Raw genomic sequence first — 22,811 nt, 5'->3', positions numbered from 1 at the left:
TATAACCCCCAGTGTGGGGGCGGCTGGGGGTCATTATTCTGAATGGAGGGTCACTGTGGGGTCATTATACTGTGAGGGCCCTTTACATAGTATAATGACCCCCAGTGTCCCCAATTTAGTATAATGACCCCCAGAGCCCCCTCCATACAGTATTCCCCCAGTGTGGGGGCTACTGGGGGTCATTATTCTGAATGGGGGCGACTGGGGGTTATTATTCTGAATGCAGGGCCACAGGTGGTCATTATACAGTGGGGGGGGGGGGGAATTGGGGGTTCATTATACTGTGTGAAGGGCCACTAGTAGTCATTATACTGTATAGGGGCCACTGGGGGTCATTATAACGTGTGGGAGCCACAGGGGGACATGTCAATGTAAAAAAATGCCTCATGGGGGCCCACTGGGATTTATCGCCCAAGGGCACACATGAACCTGGAGCCGGCCCTGCACATTAGTCTTTTGTCAGCCGAACCCACTGAGAACAGCAGGTTTGGCTGCACAAATCACTGCAAAAAATGCACCAAAATGATACGCAACTGACAATACTAGCTAATTCCTCAGGCCGATGTTAAAAGCTGAGAACTTTGCCAATATCTTACATTTTGTGTAAGATGTTCTTGTGGTGCATGCGGTCCGCCCCGGCATCCTCCGTTGTACGCATTTTTTCTGGGGATTGCCGTTGTCTGTGGACCACATGCGGAGGAATTGCTCCCCCGGTTATAGACAGGCTACAGTGTCTGGGTTTGGAGCATTTTCATACATTTAGGCCACTTTTTTGGTTTAGGTTAGGCTTCCCCCCTAATATGTTTGGCGAGCTTCTGACATCCCCCCCCCCCCCACTCCCACAGATGATGTCAGAGGAGAAAAGGATCTGCTGAAATGAAATGTTTTGCTTTTGTTCTTTAGTGACATAAGCTGCCACCAGAATCTGTCTGGCGGCGTCTCTCTCCACTGTCCCCACAGAATACACAGACATGTTCGGCCAAGCTGGAGACTGGAGGGATTTGGGAGAGATAGCTGTTGGTTGACACCTATTGAATGTGTATGAGCTGTTTCAAAGCCCAAGTGCATTCGGATGCTTTGTTGTGGAGAAATTTGACCATCGAATGAGGCATTTAATTTCTGACATGTCTGCAAACCGCTTGTTCACCAGATGATTGTGCAACTACCAACCAACTTCTGTGTAATGTGTATGACCACCTTGTTTATGCTAATAAGAGTGTTTTATACATGAATTTTGATATCTTTTCATCTGGAACTATCTGTTGAAGATTTAGTGATGTTTTGTAATTAAGATAAGACACATGGCAGGGGACTTAACAGCATAGCCACTGTATTCCAGTAGGCCTTGAGAAAGCATTCGAAGACACAAATCAAATTGCACCTTAAAAATGTTTGATGACAGAAACTTCACCCATCTACATCCTCGGAGCAACCTTGCTCTAACCAGAGTGGAGACCAAATGAAAATCCCTATAATCCTTAAAAACCCAAAAGTAAGCCCACTCCCAGAGGAATTTGAAGAAACAAGCTTCACCACTTGAAACTTAGGAAAAAATGTGCAAAAAACAATGGAGACAACACTCTACTTCCACCAAGATTGCACCCACGTCACGAATAACCTGGACCTGCTTGTGTCATTAGATGCATCACCAAAAGGGGCAGGCTTCAAGAACCAGTTGAATGTGGCCGTCAAGCTTACTGCCAGGAAGCAAACCACATGCCAATCTAGAAAGGAGTCAAAAAGGTTCATGAACCTTAATGAACCAGTACGCTCCATCAAAGCAAAACTAAACATGAAAAAATACCAAACCTGACACAAGGAAGAATGCCACCCGTCCAGCAGAGTAGTAGAAAAACAGACGAGGGTGGGGCGGCTTGGTGGGCCTTTTTTTTCATCATGTGAATTACCAGCAGCTGGTGACTTAAGTTAACTGTTCTTGAGTTCTGCTGTGTAGGACGGCCAAGAAAACTAGAATTTCAAGATGTTTTTATTTGAAAAGTCACAAAAGGATTTTAAAGTATTACACTTTTCAACATTGAAATTTCAACATCAAGAATGAAAAGACATGGCATTATGGAAATCACAGGATCAATATACATATAGATGATAGGCAACACATTGAAAACATCTCAATTTATCTAGTATGGGGTATAAGTGCCACGTGCAGATATACACACACTTACACGTTTTGGCATGCCATCAAAGAGGTTATTAATGGTGGTCTGAGGAAAGTTCTACCATGCTGAATGCACTTGGGCACGCAAATCATCAAGATCCGCCGATGGCAGCTCCATTTGCAATTTCTAACCAATATCCCCAGAAGTGCTTGATGGGAGACAAGTCTGGAGATACTGCGGCCATGGTAGCACGTTTACACACATCCTGCTCACAGTAGCATAAAAAATATGCAGCCTGGAACAGTTATTAAAAAAATGTCTCTTGGGAGACTTTGGAGAAGTGGCCGTACCACTGGTTACATGACCGAATCATATGAAGCTGAGCTGTTAGTGTATCTATGATCACAACAATGTTATAATGTACAGAGCAGGTTGATGGGAGATGATTGTGTCAGGACCGGCTCATGTAGAATCCCTGCTGTGTGGATAGTAACACAATTATACAGTTTTTGTATTAAAGCTTTATACTTTAATGTTTAGTCCTTGTGCGCTCTAGTAATCCTTAGCCTTTATAAGAATGCTATGCTTCTTCATGGAAGAATAGGAAACCATACCTCACATGTAAGAGACCAGTAGACAGTACGGCCTCATTGACATCTGTGTCTTTTGGTGAGTATCTTGTATTGGCAACAACACAGACTGCAGAACTGGACTTTACCTTTGCCAGCCCGATAGATAACAATAGATCTTGGTACTCATACCCTAAGGACTTCCAGAAGGGCTGAACTGCACAACAGACTGTTGCAAACATATCACAAATGAAACATGTTTCAACACTGAAAAGTCAAAGTTATGGTTGTCTGGCTTGCTTTTGTACCGAGAAGTCACCTTAACCACTGAGTTGTATGGATGTAGGCTGGCTGAGAGGCTGTAATGGGTTACTGAGGGCCCATCTTTGTCAGTGGACCACAGAGGTATTCACCTGTTTCCCTGTGAGTGAGTCCGAGCCTGGAGTCGAGGTATGAATACAGTAGGAAGCAAGGTTCATTGTGACAATTCATCTTCACTGCTCTACAGTAAACAAGGCTCTTATTTTCTTCCTCAAATCCACAATACTTTTCCTCCATTGATCCTGATCACTGTTGACCTCAGGTTAATCGAATTTGGGTGTTTTTTTCTGTATGTGAGTTTCAAAATTTGATTTTATGATGGTGTAAAACATATAGTACCCAAAGAACATCAAAATCATTTATCTCCCGTGTGATTTTTCTCATGTGCAACAAGACTTGACTTTTGTCTAAAATATTTCCCACATTCTGAACATGTAAATAGCTTCTCTCCTGTCTGAAATCTCTGATATACATCAAGAATTGACTAACTTGTAAAACATTTTCTACATTCTGGACATGAAAAGGGCTTCACTCCTGTAAATTCTCTGATGTATAATAAAACCCAATATATCTTTATAGCACTTGCAGTAGCACAGTTTGACCTCCTTGATATATTATTACATTTGATCTATCTATGTGAATTTCCTCATGTCTACTAAGATATGATTTCTCTGCAAAACATTTCCCACATACTGAACATGAATATGGCTTCTCCCCTGTGTGAAGTCTCTGATGATCTTTAAGTTTGGTTTTTGTAACAAAGCTTTTCCCGCATTCTGGACATGGATACGGCTTCTCTCCTGTGTGATATCTCAGATGTTTAACAAGATCTGATTTATTTGTAAAACCTTTCGCGCATTCTGAACATGAAAATGGCTTCTCTCCTGTGTGTCTTCTCTCATGTATAACGAGACCGGGTTTATTTGTAAAACATTTTGAACACATTGAGCATGCAAATTTCTTCTCTCCTGTGTGAGTTCTCACATGTTTAGTAAGACTTGATTTACTTATAAAACGGCTCCCACATATTGAACATGAAAATGGTTTCTCTCCAGTGTGAATTCTCTGATGTTCTTTAAGTATGACTTTTGTTTTATAATATTTCCCACATTCTGAACATGAATACGGCTGCTCTCCTGTGTGTTTTCTCTGATGGGCAACAAGTTCTGATTTCCTTTTAAAACCTTTCCCACATTCTGAACATGAAAATGGCTTCTCTCCTAGGTGACTTCTCTCATGTATAACGAGACCGGGTTTATTTGTAAAACATTTTGAACACATTGAGCATGCAAATTTCTTCTCTCTTGTGTGAGTTCTCACATGTTTAGTAAGACTTGAGTTACTTATATAACGGCTCCCACATATTGAACATGAAAATGGTTTCTCTCCAGTGTGAATTCTCTGATGTTCTTTAAGTATGGCTTTTGATTTAAAATATTTCCCACATTCTGAACATGAATACGGCTGCTCTCCTGCGTGTTTTTTCTGATGGGCAACAAGTTCTGATTTCCTTTTAAAACCTTTCCCGCATTCTGAACATGAAAATGGCTTCTCTCCTGTGTGACTTCTCTCATGTATAACGAGACCGGGTTTATTTGAAAAACATTTTGAACACACTGAGCATGCAAATTGCTTGTCTCCTGTGTGAGTTCTCATATGTTTTGTAAGACTTGATTTACATTTAAAGCGGCCCCCACATATTGAACATGAAATTGGGTTCTCTCCAGTGTGAATTTTCTTATGTTCTTTAAGTATGACTTTTGTTTTATAACATTTCCCACATTCTGAACATGAATACGGCTTCTCTCCTGTGTGTTTTCTCTGATGGGCAGCAAGTTCTGATTTACTTTTAAAACCTTTCCCGCATTCTGAACATGAAAATGGCTTCTCTCCTGTGTGACGTCTCTCATGTATAATGAGACCGGGTTTATTTGAAAAACATTTTGAACACACTGAGCATGCAAATGGCTTCTCTCCTGTGTGAATTATCTTATGTCTAACAAGATGTGCTTTATTTGTAAAACATTTTCCACATTCTGGACATGAAAATGCTTTCTCTCCAATGTGAATTTTTCTGTGGGCATTAAGAGTGGATCTGTTTTTTAAATGTTTTCCACATTTCCCACAATTAAACCTTTTACCCCCTTCCTGCCCAATAATTGTGGTAACAATCTGTGATTGGTCAGGAGCAGGTTCCTCATGATTAGGAGGATTATATGACGGGTCTGTAAAGTTAAGTCCTTGATGTACATTACAGGTAATTAGGTTTTCTTCTGAAGAGCGCTGCCCGATATCTTCATCTTTTTCTTTATAGTCTACTGTTAATATGACATTTTCCTCAGAATTCTTGAGATTTTCTGTTAGGGTTAAAATTAGATTTTGTATTAGGAAGAGGTTACTGAAATGAAGGATAGTAGGAGAGTTATAGATGCAACTTTTGTTTAAAAAATTGAGTTTACCCCAGATGACAATGTCTGGGGTAAAATAATTTGGGGGTGATTTATCAAACTGGTGTAAAATAGAACTGGCTTACTGGCCCATAGCAACCAATCAGATTCCACCTTTCATTTTGTAAAGGAGCTGTCAAAAATGAAAGGGGGAGTCTGATTGGTTGCTATGGGCAACTAAGACAGTTCTACTTTACACCAGTTTGATAAATGACCCTATTTGTATGTATTTTATTAGAATATGATTTACCTAATGCACTTTCTATCTGAAGTTGAGACATGCAATAGAAATTCAAATGAAAAAGGGAATCAGTCTGAAAAAAGTTGTAATAAGTGTAATATCCTGGAGTGGTATTACCATTTCTGCACTCCGCTACTGTCTAATATGGTTAACATGAATGTCATCTTTGTATTTACTTCCAGGTCCTTCACTATTGTGCATTGATATTATTGTTATGCAACTGTTTTGTACATGTAATATGCCTGGTTCACCGGCAGGTGGCAGCGTATCTGGAAGAGAGATAGATCTATGGATATAATGAAACTTACCATTCCATTCTCCTCTTTTTGGGCAGGAATTAGCAAGTCCTGCTTCCTACCAGAAGTGAGGGGCTACAGTTCTAGATTGTTCCAGTTTTAGACTCAATAGTAGAGCTAAGAAGACCTGAAAGAAGTTTGGCTGGAGCAGGAGCCACCAAAGGGGGGTAGCTTGGAGAGCACTCGGAATCCATGCTAATTTACTTTACTGAGTGTCAGGAGGAGGATAACAGCCCAAGGCACCCCAATCCAAGTATACCAGAACCTACCAAAAGTCCAGTAACTAGACCCATGCAGAGTTTAGCACAGCAGAGAGAAAGAAATCAGAGTTATTAAGCAAGCCTTTCAGCCCAGCAGAGAAAGAGAGAAAGCAGAGTTATCAAGTTTGCCTGCCAGTTTATGCCAAAGCCTGCTGGAATCAAGAGAAAGCCTGAATGTAAGAGAAGCCTGAATATTGTCTGGAATCAAGTTTACCCAAGTAAAGCTGCTGTTAAAGTTTACCAAGGTCTGGATTCAAGTTATTCTTTATCCCCTACCTCAACTATTTCCCCTTTATTTGCTTGGGAGCCTAAGCCTGGGGTCCATTGTCCCCAGGTAGGAGCACCGTGACACATATAGGCCGCACCAAACCACTCTGCATTCCACTAAACCTGGAACGCAATAGGACCCTGGGCGGCGGCTTATTGCATAAGCTAAAACCAGAGTCAGATCCAACCAATCAAGGACATTTCTCTGGTAAAATAGTTGGATTAGATGCTCCTTAGCAGCTACTTCTGACTGTTTTATCTGTCTTCGTTATCTGCTCATTTATCTTTGATGAAATTTTGGGGCTTTAAAACCGATCACTGAAGTTTCAATGGTTTCAATAGTGTTGAGCGAATTGAGCTTTGGATTATAGATCTCAAAACTTAGTTTTAATGCTGCATGGAGATCCATCCATTCAAATGTATGCGCTCTGGCGAGGGAAATTATCTCTGAAGTCTCGCAAGACTTCAGTAAATAACTTCAGACTACGATTTATGGCTCTTGGAAAGGGGAGGAGTTAACAATGAAAATTATTTTTAAAAAGTCATCATCCTTAAGGGGTTAAAGCCGGTTACTGAAAAATATTCAAAAACGCTATGAGAAATGGCGGGTGGATCCTCTCGAGTCGACCTAGGATATAATAGCGAGAAATTTCCAAACAGTATCTCAGAGTCCTTGAGAGAGATCTACGAAGATTGTATTATACATTTTGTATAGAATTGGCTTTCATGAGAATGATGAGTGTTGTAGTTGTGGAAGCCGGAAACAGATGTGGTGGTGTTGCCCCCAGATGCACAGATCACAGGGAAGTTATCAGCACCGTTACATAGTTAAATAGTGAATATGGTTGAAAAAAGACAAATGTCCATCAAGTTCAACCAAGGGATAGGTGGGGACGCGAATCCCAGAAGGAAGTGAGACTCAGATTTCTACACGTTTTCATAAGCATTTATGTTTTTTACTTTTAAGAATTCATCTAAACCCTTTTTGAAACTGTCCACTGTTCCTGCTGTGACCATGTCCTGAGGAAGTCTATTCCACAGATTCACAGTTCTTACAGTAAAGAAGCTTTGACGCTTCTGGAGACTGAATTTTTTCTTCTTTAGTCGGAGGCAGCGCCCCCTTGTCTTTTGAGCACATTTTACATGGAACAGCTTTTCGCTGCATTTTTTGTATGGCCCATTTATATACTTGTACCGGTTAATCATGTCCCCCCTTAGACGTCTCTTCTCAAGACTAAATAAATTCAATTCTTTTAATCTTTCTTCATAACTAAGACCCTCCATGCCCCTAATCATTTTAGTCGCTCTCCTCTGTACTTTTTCCAGCTGCAGTGCATCTTTTCTATGTACTGGTGCCCAGAACTGGACTGCGTATTCCAGATGAGGCCGCACTAGCGCTTTGTAAAGTGGTAGTATTACATCCCTGCCCTGCGAGTCCATGCCTCGTTTAATGCATGACAATATCCTGGTGGCCTTAGAAGCAGCTGATTGACATTGTATACTATAATTTAATCTACCATCCACAAGGACACCCAAATCCTTCTCTATAAGTGACTCTCCCAGTGCTACATCACCTAGGACATGAAGCACAGAGATTATTACTACCAAGATGCAGAACTTTACATTTGTCCACATTGAACCTCATTTGCCAAGTTGATGCCCAATCACTCAGATTGTTCAAGTCAGCTTGTAGTTTGTGGACATCTTCCATAGACTGTACAGTTCTACACAGCTTAGTGTCATCTGCAAAAATAGATGTGGTGCTATTAATCCCGTCCTCAATATCATTAATAAATAAATTAAATAATAAAAGGCCCAGCACTGAACCTTGGGGTCACCACTTATAACCCGGGACCATCTGAAAAGGAATCATTGACCACAACTCTCTGGACACGGTCCTTCAGCCAGTTTTCAATCCAATTACAAACTATACTTTCCAAGCCTATAGACCTTACTTTACCTATAAAGCGTCTATGAGGGACAGTATCAAAAGCCTTTGCAAAATCCAGAAACACTACATCCACAGCCGCCCCTCTGTCCAGGCTACTACTACTAACCTCCTCATAAAAACGAATCAGGTTAGTCTGACAACTTCTGTCCTTGGTAAACCCATGCTGGTTATCACTTATAATATTATTTATAGTCACATACTCCTGTGTATAGTCCCTTAACCCCTTAAGGACTCGGCCCTATTTCACCTTCTCGACTTGCCCATTTTTTGCAAATCTGACCAGTGTCACTTTAAGTGCTGATAACTTTAAAACGCTTTGACTTATCCAGGCCATTCTGAGACAGTTTTTTTGTCACATATTGTACTTCATGACACTGGTTAAAATGAAGTAATAAAAAATAATAATTTTTATTTATAAAAAAAATACCAAATTTACCAAAAATTTGTAAAAAATTTCAAATTTCCAAGTTTCAATTTCTCTACTTCTATAATACATAGTAATACCTCCAAGTTATTACTTTACATTCCCCATATGTCTCCTTCATGTTTGGATCATTTGGGGAATTATATTTTATTTTTTGGGGATGTTACAAGGCTTAGAAGTTTAGAAGCAAATCTTGAAATTTTTCAGACATTTTCAAAAACCCAATTTTTAAGGACCAGTTCAGGTTTGAAGTCACTTTGCGAGGCTTACATAATAGAAACCACCCAAAAATGACCACATTCTATAAACTACACCCCTCAAGGTATTCAAAACTGATTTTACAAACTTTGTTAACCCTTTAGGTGTTCCACAAGAATTAATGGAATATAGAGATACAATTTCAAAATTTCCCTTTTTTGGCAGATTTTCCATTTTAATAATTTTTTTTCAGTTACAAAGCAAGGGTTAACAGCCAAACAAAACTCAATATTTATGGCCCTGATTCTGTAGTTTACAGAAACACCCCATATGTCGTCGTAAACTACTGTACGGGCACACGGCAGGGCGCAGAATGAAAGGAATGCCATACGGTTTTTAGAAGGCAGATTTTGCTGGACAGTTTTTTTTGACATCATGTCCCATTTGAAGCCCCCCCTGATGCACCCCTAGAGTAGAAACTCCATAAAAGTGACCCCATCTAAGAAACTACACCCGTCAAGGTATTCAAAACTGATTTTACAAACGTCGTTAACCCTTTAGGTGTTCCACAAGAATTAATGGAAAATAGAGATACAATTTCAAAATTTCACTTTTTTGGCAGATTTTCCATTTTAATATTTTTTTTTACTTTTACAAAGCAAGGGTTAACAGCCAAACAAAACTCAATATTTATGGCTCTGATTCTGTAGTTTACAGAAACACCCCATATGTCGTCGTAAACTACTGTACGGGCACACGGCAGGGCGCAGAAGGAAAGGAATGCCATACGGATTTTGGAAGGCAGATTTTGCTGGACTGGTTTTTTGACACCATGTCCCATTTGAAGCCCCCCTGATGCAACCCTAGAGTAGAAACTCCATAAAAGTGACCCCATCTAAGAAACTACACCCCTCAAGGTATTCAAAACAGATTTTACAAACGTCGTTAACCCTTTAGGTGTTCCCCAAGAGTTATTGGCAAATGGAGATTAAATTTTAGAGTTTAAATTTTTGGGAAAATATTCCATTTTAATTTTTCCCAGTAACAAAGCAAGGGTTAACACCCAAACAAAAGTCAATATTTATGGCCCTGATTCTGTAATTTACGGAACACCCCATATGTGGTCCTAAAAAGCTGTACGGGCACACGGCAGGGCGCAGAAGGAAAGGAATGCCATACGGTTTTTGGAAGGCAGATTTTGCTGGACTGTTTTTTTTGACACCATGTCCCATTTGAAGCCCCCCTGATGCACCCCTAGAGTAGAAACTCCAAAAAAGTGGCCCTATTTTAGAAACTACGGGATAGGGTGGCAGTATTGTTGGTACTAGTTTAGGGTACATATGATTTTTGGTTGCTCTATATTACACTTTTTGTGAGGCAAGATAACAAGAAATAGCTGTTTTGGCACCGTTTTTATTTTTTGTTATTTACAATATTCATCTGATAGATTAGATCATGTGATATTTTTATAGACCAGGTTGTTACGGATGCGGCGATACCTAATATGTATACTTTTTTTTTATTTATGTAAGTTTTACACAATGATTTCATTTTTGAAGCAAAAAAAATAATGTTTTAGTGTTTCCATAGTCTGTTTTTCAGTTTTTGGGCTATTACCTTGTGTAGGGTATGATTTTTGCGGTTTTATTGGCACTATTTTGGGGTGCGTGTGATTTTTTGATCTCTTTCTATTACACTTTTTGTGATGTAAGGTGACAAAAAATTGTTTATTTAGCAGTTTTTATTTTAAATTTTTTACGGTGTTCATTTGAAGGGTTAGGTCATGTGATATTTTTATAGAGGCGGTCGATACGGACGCAGCGATACCTAATATGTATACTTTTTTTTATTTATGTAAGTTTTACACAATAATATAATAAAAAAAAAAAAAAAGAAAAGCATGTTTTAGTGTCTCCATATTCTGAGAGCCATAGTTTTTTCATTTTTCGGGCGATTATCTTACGTAGGGTGTCATTTTTTGCAGGATGAGATGACGGTTTGATTGGCACTATTTTGGGGTGTATATGACTTTTTGATCGCTTGCTATCACTATTTTTGTGATGTAAGGTGACAAAAAATGGTTTATTTAGCACAGTTTTTATTTTTATTTTTTACAGTGTTCAGCTGAGGGGTTAGGTCATGTTATAGGTTTATAGAGCCAGTCGATACGGACGCGGAGATACCTAATATGTATACCTCCCCCCCCCACTCCCCCTATATTTTACCTTTTTTTTTTACTTTATTTGGGGAAAATGACGTTTTTGTTTATTTTTACTTGAAACTTTTAATTTTTGGGGGGGAAAACTTTATTTTTTCAACTTTGTTTTTCACTTTATTTTTTGTCCCACTTTGGGACTTTAACTTTTGGGGGTCTAATCCTTTACAATGCATTCCAATACTTCTGTATTGGAATGCATTGGCTGTATGAGTAATACCGTGTGTATTACTCATATAGCTACCGGCCTGTGAGATCCAGGGGGCTGGATCTCACAGGCACGTCATAGGAAGGCAGCGCCGATGCCTCAGGAAGGCATCGCGCTGCCTTCCATGCCATCGGTTCCCCCCTGCAGCCCCATGGGGAACCAATGGCACCACCGCCGCCCCCCCCAGGTAAAAGCCGCAATTGAATTGACCTGCGGTTTGCGGCGATCGCCGACATGGGGGGGTCACGGGACCCCCCCACGCATTTAGCCGAGGTGCCTGCTCAATGATTTGAGCAGGCACTGGGTTCCGATCACCGCCCGCCGGGCGGACTCAGGAACCATGCCGTACCAGTACATCATCGGTCCCTAAGGGGTTAAGATTCCTTCAAACATTTTTCCCACAACAGAAGTTAAACTAACTGGTCTATAATTACCTGTGGAGGACCTTGATCGTTTTTTGAATATGGGCACCACGTTTGCCTTGTGCCAATCACTTGTCACTGTACCAGTCCCTAAAGAATCCTTAAAAATTATAAACAGGGGCACAGCAATGACTGAACAGAGCTCCTAAAGCACTCTTGGGTGTAATCCATCTGGATTCACATTGACCCCATTTATGTTCTCTTGGACCATATCTACAGTTAGCCAATTGAGTATATCGCTGGATGTACTAACAACCCTGGCGCCACAGATATCAGCTCCTTTCTCTTCATTTGTATATACAGAGCTAAAAAACCTATTTAGGAACTCTGCCTTTTCCTTATCTTCAGTGACTACCCCTCCCCCCTTTACCATTATTTAGGGGACCTACCTGCTCAGACCTAGGTTTTTCAGCATTTATATATTTAAAAAACTTTTTGGGATTTGTTTTGCTTTCTTTTGTTACCTGCTGTTCGTTTTGTACCTTTGCAAATTTTATCTGCTTTTTGCAGATTTTTTAAGTGCAATTACTCAATGTGGATTTGAAGCTCTCCCATTTATCCTCAGTATTATTATGTGACAGTAGCTGCTCCCAGTCTATGCCCTGAAATGCTGCCCTCAACCCAGGGAAATTAGCCTTTTTGAAATCCAGTGTCTTTGCTCTGCCTGACAGAGTTTGCTTCTTATAGTTTAGGGGGAATATAATTATATTGTGGTCACTATTACCTTGTGTTTCTCGAACAGTAACATTACCAACAAGCTCTGCATCATTAGAAATTACCAGATCCAACAGAGCATCGCCCCTAGTGGGAGCTTCTACAAACTGGCCCATAAAGTGGTCCTGCATCAAGTTGAGGAATTTTCTCCCCTTTGCAGTTGACGCAGAACCGTGACCCCAGTCAATGTCTGGGAAGTTAAAATCTCCCATTATGACCACTGTACCCGCCTGTGCCGCCCGCTCTATTTGGTTATACAGTTGCGTTTATATCTCCTCTGTGATGTTAGGGGGTCTATAGATTACACCAAGTATTATTTTTTCAGTGTTTATAGCCCTTTGAACTTCCACCCATAAGGTTTCCACATCCTCACCATCCGCACCCACAATTGCCTCTTTCACACTTGTCTTCAGATAACTCCTCACATACAGGCGCACGCCACCACCTTTTCTATTGACCCGGTCTTTCCTAAATAGTGTAAAAGCCTCAATATTAACAACCCAGCCATGCGAAGAGTCCAACCATGTCTCAGCCACACCAACTACATCTATGTGTTCTTCTAGTACCATAGCCTCCAGCTCTCCCATTTTTCTAGCTAGACTTCTGGCATTTGTGAAGATACATTTTAAATTACTATTACCTGTAAAGTGATTATCCGTTTTTTTTTTGTTACCTTGGTTAATTTTTGTATGTAACAGGTTCTTGTTACCAGCAGTTCTATGTTTTATAAATGTATCGTTATTCCCAGTCTTCTCCCTATTTTCCTTGCTAACCCCGGCCCCCACTAAATCCCCACTGTCCCCTTCTATAACCCGCTTTCTATCTACACCAAGCATGTCAAACTCAAAGGCTAACATGGGCCAAAAAAAAAAAATTTAAGTTTATGTGGGCCGCATAAAAACGCCTGGCCGTGCGGAGGCGTGCGGATCCGTCCAGACTTACAATGGAAGTCAATGGGGACGGATCCGTTTGAAGATGACACAATATGGCTCAATCTTCAAACGGATCCGTCCCCCATTGACTTTCAATGTAAAAGTCTGGACGGATCCGTTCAGGCTACTTTCACAGTTAGAATTTTTTTTACAATATAATGCAGACGGATCCGTTCTGAACGGATCCACCGTCTGCATTATATGAGTGGATCCGTCTCAGACGGATCCGCTCTGAACGCAAGTGTGAAAGTAGCCTTAGGGGCGAGAACCTGGGATCTTTCATCCCTTGTCCTATTCAGCTCTATCAGGGTGAATAGGACTTCACACTGTCCCTGCTGCTCTGTGCCTTGTGCACACAGCATCAGGGATGTTACCATGGCAACCAGGGCTTCTGTAGCGTCCTGGCTGCCATGGTAACTGATCGGAGCCCCAGGCTCACACAGCTGGGGCTCCGATCAGAAGCTGCCACTGCACCACCAATGAGGGGGAGGGGAGAGGTCCCTGTGGCCACTGCCACCAATGATTTCAATACTGGGGGGGTTGAGAGGGGCTGGCGCACTGTGCCACCAATGATTTTAATGGGATGGGGGGGTTGAGGGGGGGGGCACACTGCACCACCAATGATAAATTACCCCTTTATACAGGAGGCGGGTACTGGCAGATCAGCAGTTAACCCCTCAGGTGCGGCACCTAAGGGGTTAACTGCCTCTGATCGCAGCTCCCTGTCAGGGGCAGGGTGCCGGCAATGCGATTCTGCTGCCGGCACCCGCCTCCTGTATTGTGTTAAACTTCTTTCACTATCAGGCCACACAGAGCGGCACCCAGCGATGTCTCAGCACTCACCATTAGTCCTGGGCGCCGCTCCGTTCGCCCGCAGTGCTCCATTACTGTCTCCTGCTCCACATGCTGCTGATTACTATCGGAGCGATGGGAGGAGACATCAGCTTCACTAGTGGGCGTTCCTTCTTCCTGGCTGTAGCGCTGTCCAATCGCAGCGCAGGGAGAAGGAACGCCCACTAGTGAAGCTGATGTCTCCTCCCATCGCTCCGATAGTAATCAGCAGCATGTGGAGCAGGAGAGGAGACAGTAATGGGGCACTGCGGGCGAACGGAGCGGCGCCCAGGACTAATGGTGAGTGCTGGGCGCCGCTCTGTGTGGAAATAGTCCAATCATTGGTGGCGCAGTGCGCCCCCCCCCTCCTCCCCCCCCTTTATTCTTATTGGTGGCGCAGTGCGCCCGCCCCTCCTCCCCCCCTCTATTCTCATTGGTGGCGCAGTGCGCCCGCCCCTCCTCCCCCCCCCTCTCTTCTCATTGGTGGCAGCGGCAGCAGCACAGGGGGAGGGAGGACAGCTTCCTTCTCCCCGTGCTGCTGAGAGAACATGAGAGCGCCGATAGCAGCGCGCTCATGTTCAGAAATACTTGCCGGGCCGCAAAGATATTCATTGCGGGCCGCATGTTTGACACCCATGATCTACACTATCTACCCCCTTATTAGTATGACCCCCCCCCCCACCCCTCCCCAGATCCTAGTTTAAAAGCTCTTCCAGCCATCTAACTATTTTTTCCCCCAGGGCAGTTGCACCCTCCCCATTGAGGTGCAGCCCGTCCCTACTGTCGGCCCAGTTCTCCATGAACCCAAACCCTTCCTTCCTGCACCAGCTTCTGACCCACTTATTTAACTCTCTAAGCTCTGTTGTCTCTCTGGTGAGGCTCGTGACACTGGTAGTATTTCTAAAAACACTACCTTGGAGGTCCTGGACTTGAGCTTCTCACCTAGCTCCCTAAAATCATTTTTAAAGGACCTTCCATCTCCCACTGACTTTGTCATTGGTGCAATGTGTACCATGACCGCCGAGTTTTCGCCAGACCCACCCAGCAATCTGTCAATCTGATACGCAATATGCCGAACCCGAGCACCCAGCAGACAACACACTGTTCGGCATTCACGGTCTCGGCGACAGATGATCCTATCTGTCCGCCTAATAATAGAGTCCCCTACCACCAGCATCTGTCTGACCTTTGCTGCACTCCTTTTCCCCATCCTTCCTGCAGCGGTCTTCCTCCTGGTTGTTAGGAGAAACTACCTGCTGCAGTGTTGCTGGCCCTGGGCTTTCATCCCTAATATCAGCCAAACAGGCATATTTACTAGAGTGTGCCAGCTCAAGACTAGCCTCCCTAAGACTTTTACCTCTACCCCTTCTTTCTACATTAACCCAACTGCTGACCCCCCCCATTTCCTCTCTCCAGTTTTGCAATGCCCCTAAGTATTTCAAGCTGCTTATTTAGATCCAAGATCTGGGCTTCCAAATATGCAACATGATTGCATCTAGTGCAAATGTATTCACCCTAAATCAGCTCTTCAAGGCACGGACACACTGCATAGGACACACACTTGGTGGCATTGTCCATGGAGCAGATGTTTATTGGGGATGAAGAGTAAAGAATGAAAACAGTAAATATGAGTTAGAATTAGACCCTGTCTGCAGTAGTTGATGGACTAGCTGGAATCAAGCCAACAACACACAAGGAAATTATATCCAACCTTAGTTTCTTGCTCCTTGTCTTAAACTCCTTTTCTTTAACTCCACTTAATAAGAAGCCCACTTGGTACAGCAAGCCTCAGGAAGAGCAAAAGATACTAAAAACTGTGCAGGGGACAGATACGGGTATGGGAGGGAGGCCATCTTAAAATCCTATGTTAGGAAATGAGAAGATACTTTGAAAAACCGACAACTTAAGCAGATATCATAACATCTAGGACCCCTGGAGTAAATGGGCTACAATGGTCAATGAAAATGGTTGAGGTTTTGATGGAGTTTTTCAGCCAAATCCAGAAGTGGATCCAGCAAGAAGGAGGAGGAGACGTCCTCCCTTCATATTTCCTATTCCTTTGGAGCTGGTATACATGGACCAGCAGCAGAACATCAATAGCAGTCAGAATAATGGAGACTACTGAAAAAGAACATAAAATAACAGCCTTGCTTCACTGAGGGCAGATCAGGTCATGGGAGAGAAGAATCGGGTGTTCGGAATTTCAGTAACCGATCATTTTGTTCTCCCGGGAGATAAATATCCACAAGAAGTATCTGGACGCCCCACTGAAAACCCTGACACTTAGCCGAGCCAAGCATGGAGGTATATGGGGGAGTCGGAGGGATAGCGGTCAGCTGAATGAGTGGCCTAAACACACCTAGCTTGGTGTGCACACAGAGTTCGCCATTCTCCATTCATTATTCCATACCTGTGGTCACATGGACTGAAATGTCCTCCTCCACCTCACTATTACACGGGGGATCGCCCATCATCCGCTCTTCTTCATCCTCCACTTTAATATCAGTCAGATCTTCCCCCTGATTTGTCATCTGTAACAATTCAGGACAATACAGCAGACAGGTGGGAAATCTAACAGATCCACATAAGAGACCCCCACCATCTATGACCCCTCTATGACTGCAGGACCCCACTATATAGATGTGTATAGGGCTCAGCTCCATCTACCTGATGGTTCTCTGATAGCTTCTCCTCTGGACAGTCCTGGGAATACAGAGGACGGGGACATCTCTTGGGGGGATTTCTTTCTATGATTCCATCTGTAAGAATCACATAGTGAAAGGATAGATTGATTACATGTGATGATAAGATGATGGTAGTAGCATCCAGGTGACCCTCAATGCAGACAATTCTTACACTGATGATCGCCCCATAAATCCATCTCCTCTTCATCATCATCTTTAACCTCAACCTTAATATCAATCAGATTTTCATCCTAAACAAGAAAAATTTAAATTCATCTTTGGTCCAATCACTTTCTGGTCAGATTCTGGGGAGACTTCAGCTCCATCTACCTGATGGTTCGTTGGGAGCTTCTCCTCTGGAGAGTCCTGGGAATACAGAGGATTGGGACATCTCTCGGGGGAATTTCTCCTCCTGGATCCATCTGTGGAGACACAAGAACACAGTGACTGAATACATGGCCTCCTGTATATCTGACTATAGATCAGACTGTTCTCTCAGCTCCTTCACTTCTAGGTTTAGTTATTGGGGCCTAAATAACAATGTTCCGCTCCTCACCCACTTTCTACCAAACCCCAAACTCTTACAGTCACCCCACATAGAAATCCCACTACTAGGACCCTCCTAGATCATGAGAACAGGGGTCCTGTGTCCTCACATGGATGGAGTGGTGGCTGTACATGTTTGCTGCTCCCGTCACGGTCAGTGAAAATGCTGGAGATATCTATGAGAACGTCTGTTACATCCACAACAAGGACACGGGACCCTCGTTGTCATGATCAGTGGGGTCTCAGTGGTCACATATTTATCCCATCCTGTGAACAGGGATATCGTCGTCTTTAACCACTTCCAGACCGGGAAATTTGCCCCCTTCCTGACCAGGCCTAATTTAGCAAATCTGACATGTGTCACTTTATGTGGTAATAACTCTGGAACACTTTTACTTATCCAAGCCATTCTGAGATTGTTTTCTCGTGACACATTGTACTTCATTTAATAGTAAATTTGAGTCAATATGTTTCGCCTTTATTTATAAAAAAAAAATCCAAGCGTTAAAGAAAATGTGAAAAAATTCACAATTTTTTTATTTGAATTTCTCTACTTTTAAGACATATAGTGATGCCTCATAAGATATTTTTTAATTAACATTCCCCATACGTCTTCTTTATGTTGGCATCATTTTAGTGTAATTTTATTTTTTTAGGACGTTAGAAGGTTTAGAATTTTAGAAGCAATTTTTTTAATTTTAAAGAAATTTCAAGTCAACTTTTTTAACCCCTTAAGGACCCTGGCATTTTCCATTTTTGTGTTTTCGTTTTTCACTCCCTGCTTTCCCATTGTCCTAACTTTTTTATTTTTCCATTTACACAGCCTTATGAGGGCTTATCTTTTGCATGACATGTTGTACTTTCTAATGGCACCATTTAGGGTTGCATACCATGTAGAAGAGAGTGGTAAAAAAAAATCCAAATGGGGTAGAATTGGGAAAGAACGCAATTCTGGAAAAGCGTTTTTTTTTTTTACACTGTACACTATGCAGTAAAATTGACCTGTTATCTTCATTCTCCAGATCAGTACGGTTCCAACGATACCACACTTGTATAATTTCTCTTGCGTTTTAATACTGAAAAAATGTAAACCTTTGAGGAATTTATTTTTTTCAATAACCATATTCTGACCCCTATAACTTTTTTGTAGCTATGTGTACGGGGCTGTGTGAGGGCTCATTTTTTGCGGGTTGATTTGTTCTTTTCAGTGATACAAATTTTAAGTGTGTGCGAACTTTTGATCACTTTTTATAAAAAAATGATTGGCTCTTCCTGAGGCTTGCTGTACTAAGTGGGCTTCTCATTATGTCGAGTTAAAGGAAAAGGAGTTTAAGACAAAGAGGTCAAGATTTTGGTCAAGATGTGAGAAAATTACCCGTTTGGAATCGCAAATCGAGTTTCTAAACGGGCAAGTTGCAACACTGAGAGGCATTGACAATTTGCAAAAGAGTTTGCTTCTCACCGAGCAAGCACTTTTTGGGGTAGATGAGGGGGAGGGTGACAGAGAGGAGGTTGAGGAAAGTGAGGTAGCTAGCTGGGTAACAGTTAGAAAGTGGGGTAGAGGGAAGAGTGCCAGGGAGGCTAGCCCTGATCTGACACACCCCAACAAGTTTGCACGTTTGGCAGATGAGGGGGATGTTAGTCCAGGGACGGCACTGCTGCAGCCGGACACTTCCTCTGCCAGTCAGGGGAATGTCAGCTCCAGTAAGCAAGGGACCAGGAGAGCAGGGCAGACAGGTGCTGGTAGTGGGAGACTCCATTATTAGGGGAACAGATAGGGAAATCTGTCACAAAGACCGTGATCGCCGAACAGTGTGCTGTCTTCCTGGGGCTAGAGTTCGACACATCGCGGATCGGGCTGACAGATTACTGGGAGGGGCTGGAGAAGATCCAGCGGTCATGGTCCATATCGGCACCAATGACAAAGTTAGAGGTAGGTGGAGAGTCCTTAAAAATGATTTTAAGGATTTAGATCAAAAGCTTAGGGCAAGGACCTCAAAGGTAATATTTTCCGAAATACTGCCGGTACCACGAGCCACACAAGAAAGGCAGCGGGAGATTAGGTAGATTAACAAGTGGCTCAAGAACTGGTGCAGGAAGGAGGGGTTTGGGTTCCTGGAGAACTGGGTCGACTTCACTATCGGCTACAGGCTCTATCGTAGGGACGGGCTGCACCTCAATGGGGAAGGGGCAGCTGTGCTGGGGAGAAAGTTGGCTAGAAGGTTGGAGTAGTGTTTAAACTAGGGACTGGGGGGAGAGAAATTACATTATAGGAGGGGAAGATAGTGCAGATAGAGACCGGGAGAGGAATGGAAGGAGGGACTAGAATAGTTTAGAAGAAAAGGTGTAGGGTAAAAAATATACATAGACCTCTCAAATGTATGTATACTAATGCCAGAAGCCTGACTAATAAATCTGAGGAACTGGAATTAGTGATGTGTGAGGAGAACTATGACATAGTGGGAATAACTGAGACATGGCTGGATGATAGCTATGACAGTGGGAATAACTGAGACATGGCTGGATGATAGCTATGACAGTGGGAATAACTGGGACATGGCTGGATGATAGCTATGACAGTGGGAATAACTGAGACACGGCTGGATGATAGCTATGACAGTGGGAATAACTGAGACATGGCTGGATGATAGCTATGACTGGGCAGTTAATGTACAGGGTTACAGTCTGTTTAGAAAAAATTGTCAAAACCGGAGAGGGGGAGGGGTCTGCCTTTATGAAAAGTCTTGTCTAAAGCCCACACTCCGGGAATATATAAGTGAGGGACATGGACATGTGGAGTCACTGTGGGTAGAGATACATGGAGCTAAAAACAACATTTAATTACTAATAGGAGTTTACTATAAACCACCTAATATACCGGAGTCCACAGAAAATCTACTACTAAACGAGATAGACGAGGCGGCAAATCATAATGAGGTGCTTATTATAGGGGACTTCAACTACCTAGATATAGACTGGGAAACTGAAACTTCTATATCTCATAAAGGAAACAGGTTCTTGGCAATAACCAAAGACAATTACCTCTCCCAACTGGTTCAGGACCAGACTAGAGGGACGGCCATACTGGACTTAGTATTAACCAATAGGCCTGACAGAACAACAAACGTGTAGGTTGGGGGACACCTAGGAAATAGTGACCATAAAGTAATAACCTTCCAATTATCATTCAAAAGAGCGTTTCTACAGGGAGGAACAAAAATACCAAACTTCAAAAAAGCTAAATTTTGCCAACTAAGAGAGGCCATAGGCCGAACTAACTGGGACAAAGTCCTCAAAAATAAAAATACAGCCACAAAATGGGATAACTTTAAAAGCATCATAAAATCTCATTGTGAGAGGTACATACCGTATGGGAATAAAAGGTTAAGGAACAAAAAGAAACCAATGTGGATAAATAGAACTGTAAAGAAAGCAATAAATGACAAAAAGAAAGCATATAAATCACTAAAACAGGAGGGTAGCACGGAAGCACTGAAAAACTAAAAGGAAAAAAATAGAACACGTAAAAAACAAATAAAAGCGGCCAAACTAGAGACCGAGAAATTAATTGCCAAAGAGAGTCAAATTAACCCTAAAATGTTCGTCAATTATATAAAGGTAAAAAGTATAAATCTGAAGGTGTCGGCCCTTTAAAGAGTAATGAGGGGGGAGTCGCAGAGCGACGAGGAGAAAGAAAAGCTGTTAAATATTTTTTTCTCCAATGTATTCACTGAGGAAAATTAACTGTCAGATGACATGTCGAATGTTGAAATAAATTCCCCATTAAAAGTGTCCTGTCCGACCCAGGAAGAAGTACATCAGCGACTTAAAAAGATTAAAATAGACAAATCACCAGGACCAGATGGCATACACCTCCGTATCCTAAGGGAATTAAGCAATGTAATAGCCAGACCCTTATTTCTGATATTTGCGGACTCTATACTGACAGGGAATGTCCCACAGGATTGGTGAATGGCAAATGTGGTGCCAATATTCAAAAAGGGTCCAAAAACAGAGCCTGGAAATTATAGGCCGGTAAGTTTAACATCTGTTGTGGGTAAACTGTTTGAAGGTTTTCTGAGAGATGCGATGTTAGAGCAACTGATTGGAAATAAGCAAATAACGCCATATCAGCATGGCTTTGTGAGGGATCGGTCATGTCAAACTCATTTAATCAGTTTCTATGAGGAGGTAAGTTCTAGACTTGACAGCGGTGAATCAATGGATGTTGTGTATCTGGACTTCTCCAAAGCATTTGACACTGTACCACATAAAAGGTTAGTATATAAAATGAGAATGCTCGGACTGGGAGAAAACGTCTGTAAGTGGGTAAGTAACTGGCTCAATGATAGAAAACAGAGGGTGGTTATTAACAGTACACACTCAGATTGGGTCACTGTCACTAGCGGAGTACCTCAGGGGTCAGTATTGGGCCCTATTCTCTTCAATATATTTATTAATGATCTTGTAGAAGGCTTGCATAGTAAAGTGTAAATTTTTGCAGATGACAGTGTTAATTTTGCAGTGAATTAACACTGAAGAGGACAGTATACTATATATATATATATATATATATATATATATATATATATACACACACTACATAGGACAGCAGTATACAGAGGGATCTGGATAGATTGGAGGCTTGGGCAGATAAGTGGCAGATGAGGTTTAACACTGACAAATGTATAGCTATGCACATGGGAAGGAATAATGCAAGTCACCCGTACATACTAAATGGTAAAACACTCGGTAACACTGACATGGAAAAGGATCTAGGAATTTTAATAAGCAGCAAACTAAGCTGCAAAAACCAGTGTCAGGCAGCTGCTGCCAAGGCCAATAAGATAAAAGGTTGCATCAAAAGGGGCATAGATGCCCGTGATAAGAACATAGCCCTACCATTTTACACATCACTGGTCAGACCACACATGGAGTACTGTGTACAGTTCTGGGCTCCTGTAAACAAGGCAGACATAGCAGGGCTGGAGAGGGTCCAGAGGAGGGCAACTAAAGTAATAACTGGAATGGGGCAACTACAGTACCCTGAAAGATTATCAACATTAGGGTTATTCACTTTAGAAAAAAGACGACTGAGGGGAGATCTAATTACTATGTATAAATATATCAGGGGTCAGTACAGAGATCTCTCCCATCATCTATTTATC

The 22,811-nt window shown here is 42.2% G+C and overlaps 1 protein-coding gene across 1 annotated transcript in view; it reads right to left on the bottom strand.

Annotated features, from left to right (window-relative positions):
- Positions 1 to 1,581: 1,581 nt before the first annotated feature.
- LOC122935215 overlaps positions 1,582 to 22,811 on the bottom strand; it is a 41,485-nt gene continuing 20,255 nt past the window's right edge. The window contains exons 3-8 of the mRNA XM_044290979.1: positions 17,428 to 17,519; positions 17,270 to 17,348; positions 17,081 to 17,172; positions 16,892 to 16,944; positions 5,149 to 5,405; positions 1,582 to 1,724 (exon numbers count right to left, since the gene is read on the bottom strand). Coding sequence (XP_044146914.1) covers positions 1,582 to 1,724; positions 5,149 to 5,405; positions 16,892 to 16,944; positions 17,081 to 17,172; positions 17,270 to 17,348; positions 17,428 to 17,519 — 716 coding nt within the window. The remainder of the gene's footprint in view (positions 1,725 to 5,148; positions 5,406 to 16,891; positions 16,945 to 17,080; positions 17,173 to 17,269; positions 17,349 to 17,427; positions 17,520 to 22,811) is intronic.

The sequence above is a fragment of the Bufo gargarizans genome, chromosome 4 (genome assembly GCF_014858855.1).
Source record: "Bufo gargarizans isolate SCDJY-AF-19 chromosome 4, ASM1485885v1, whole genome shotgun sequence".
NCBI lineage: Eukaryota > Metazoa > Chordata > Amphibia > Anura > Bufonidae > Bufo > Bufo gargarizans.
This window is presented reverse-complemented; position numbering and strand designations above follow the sequence as displayed.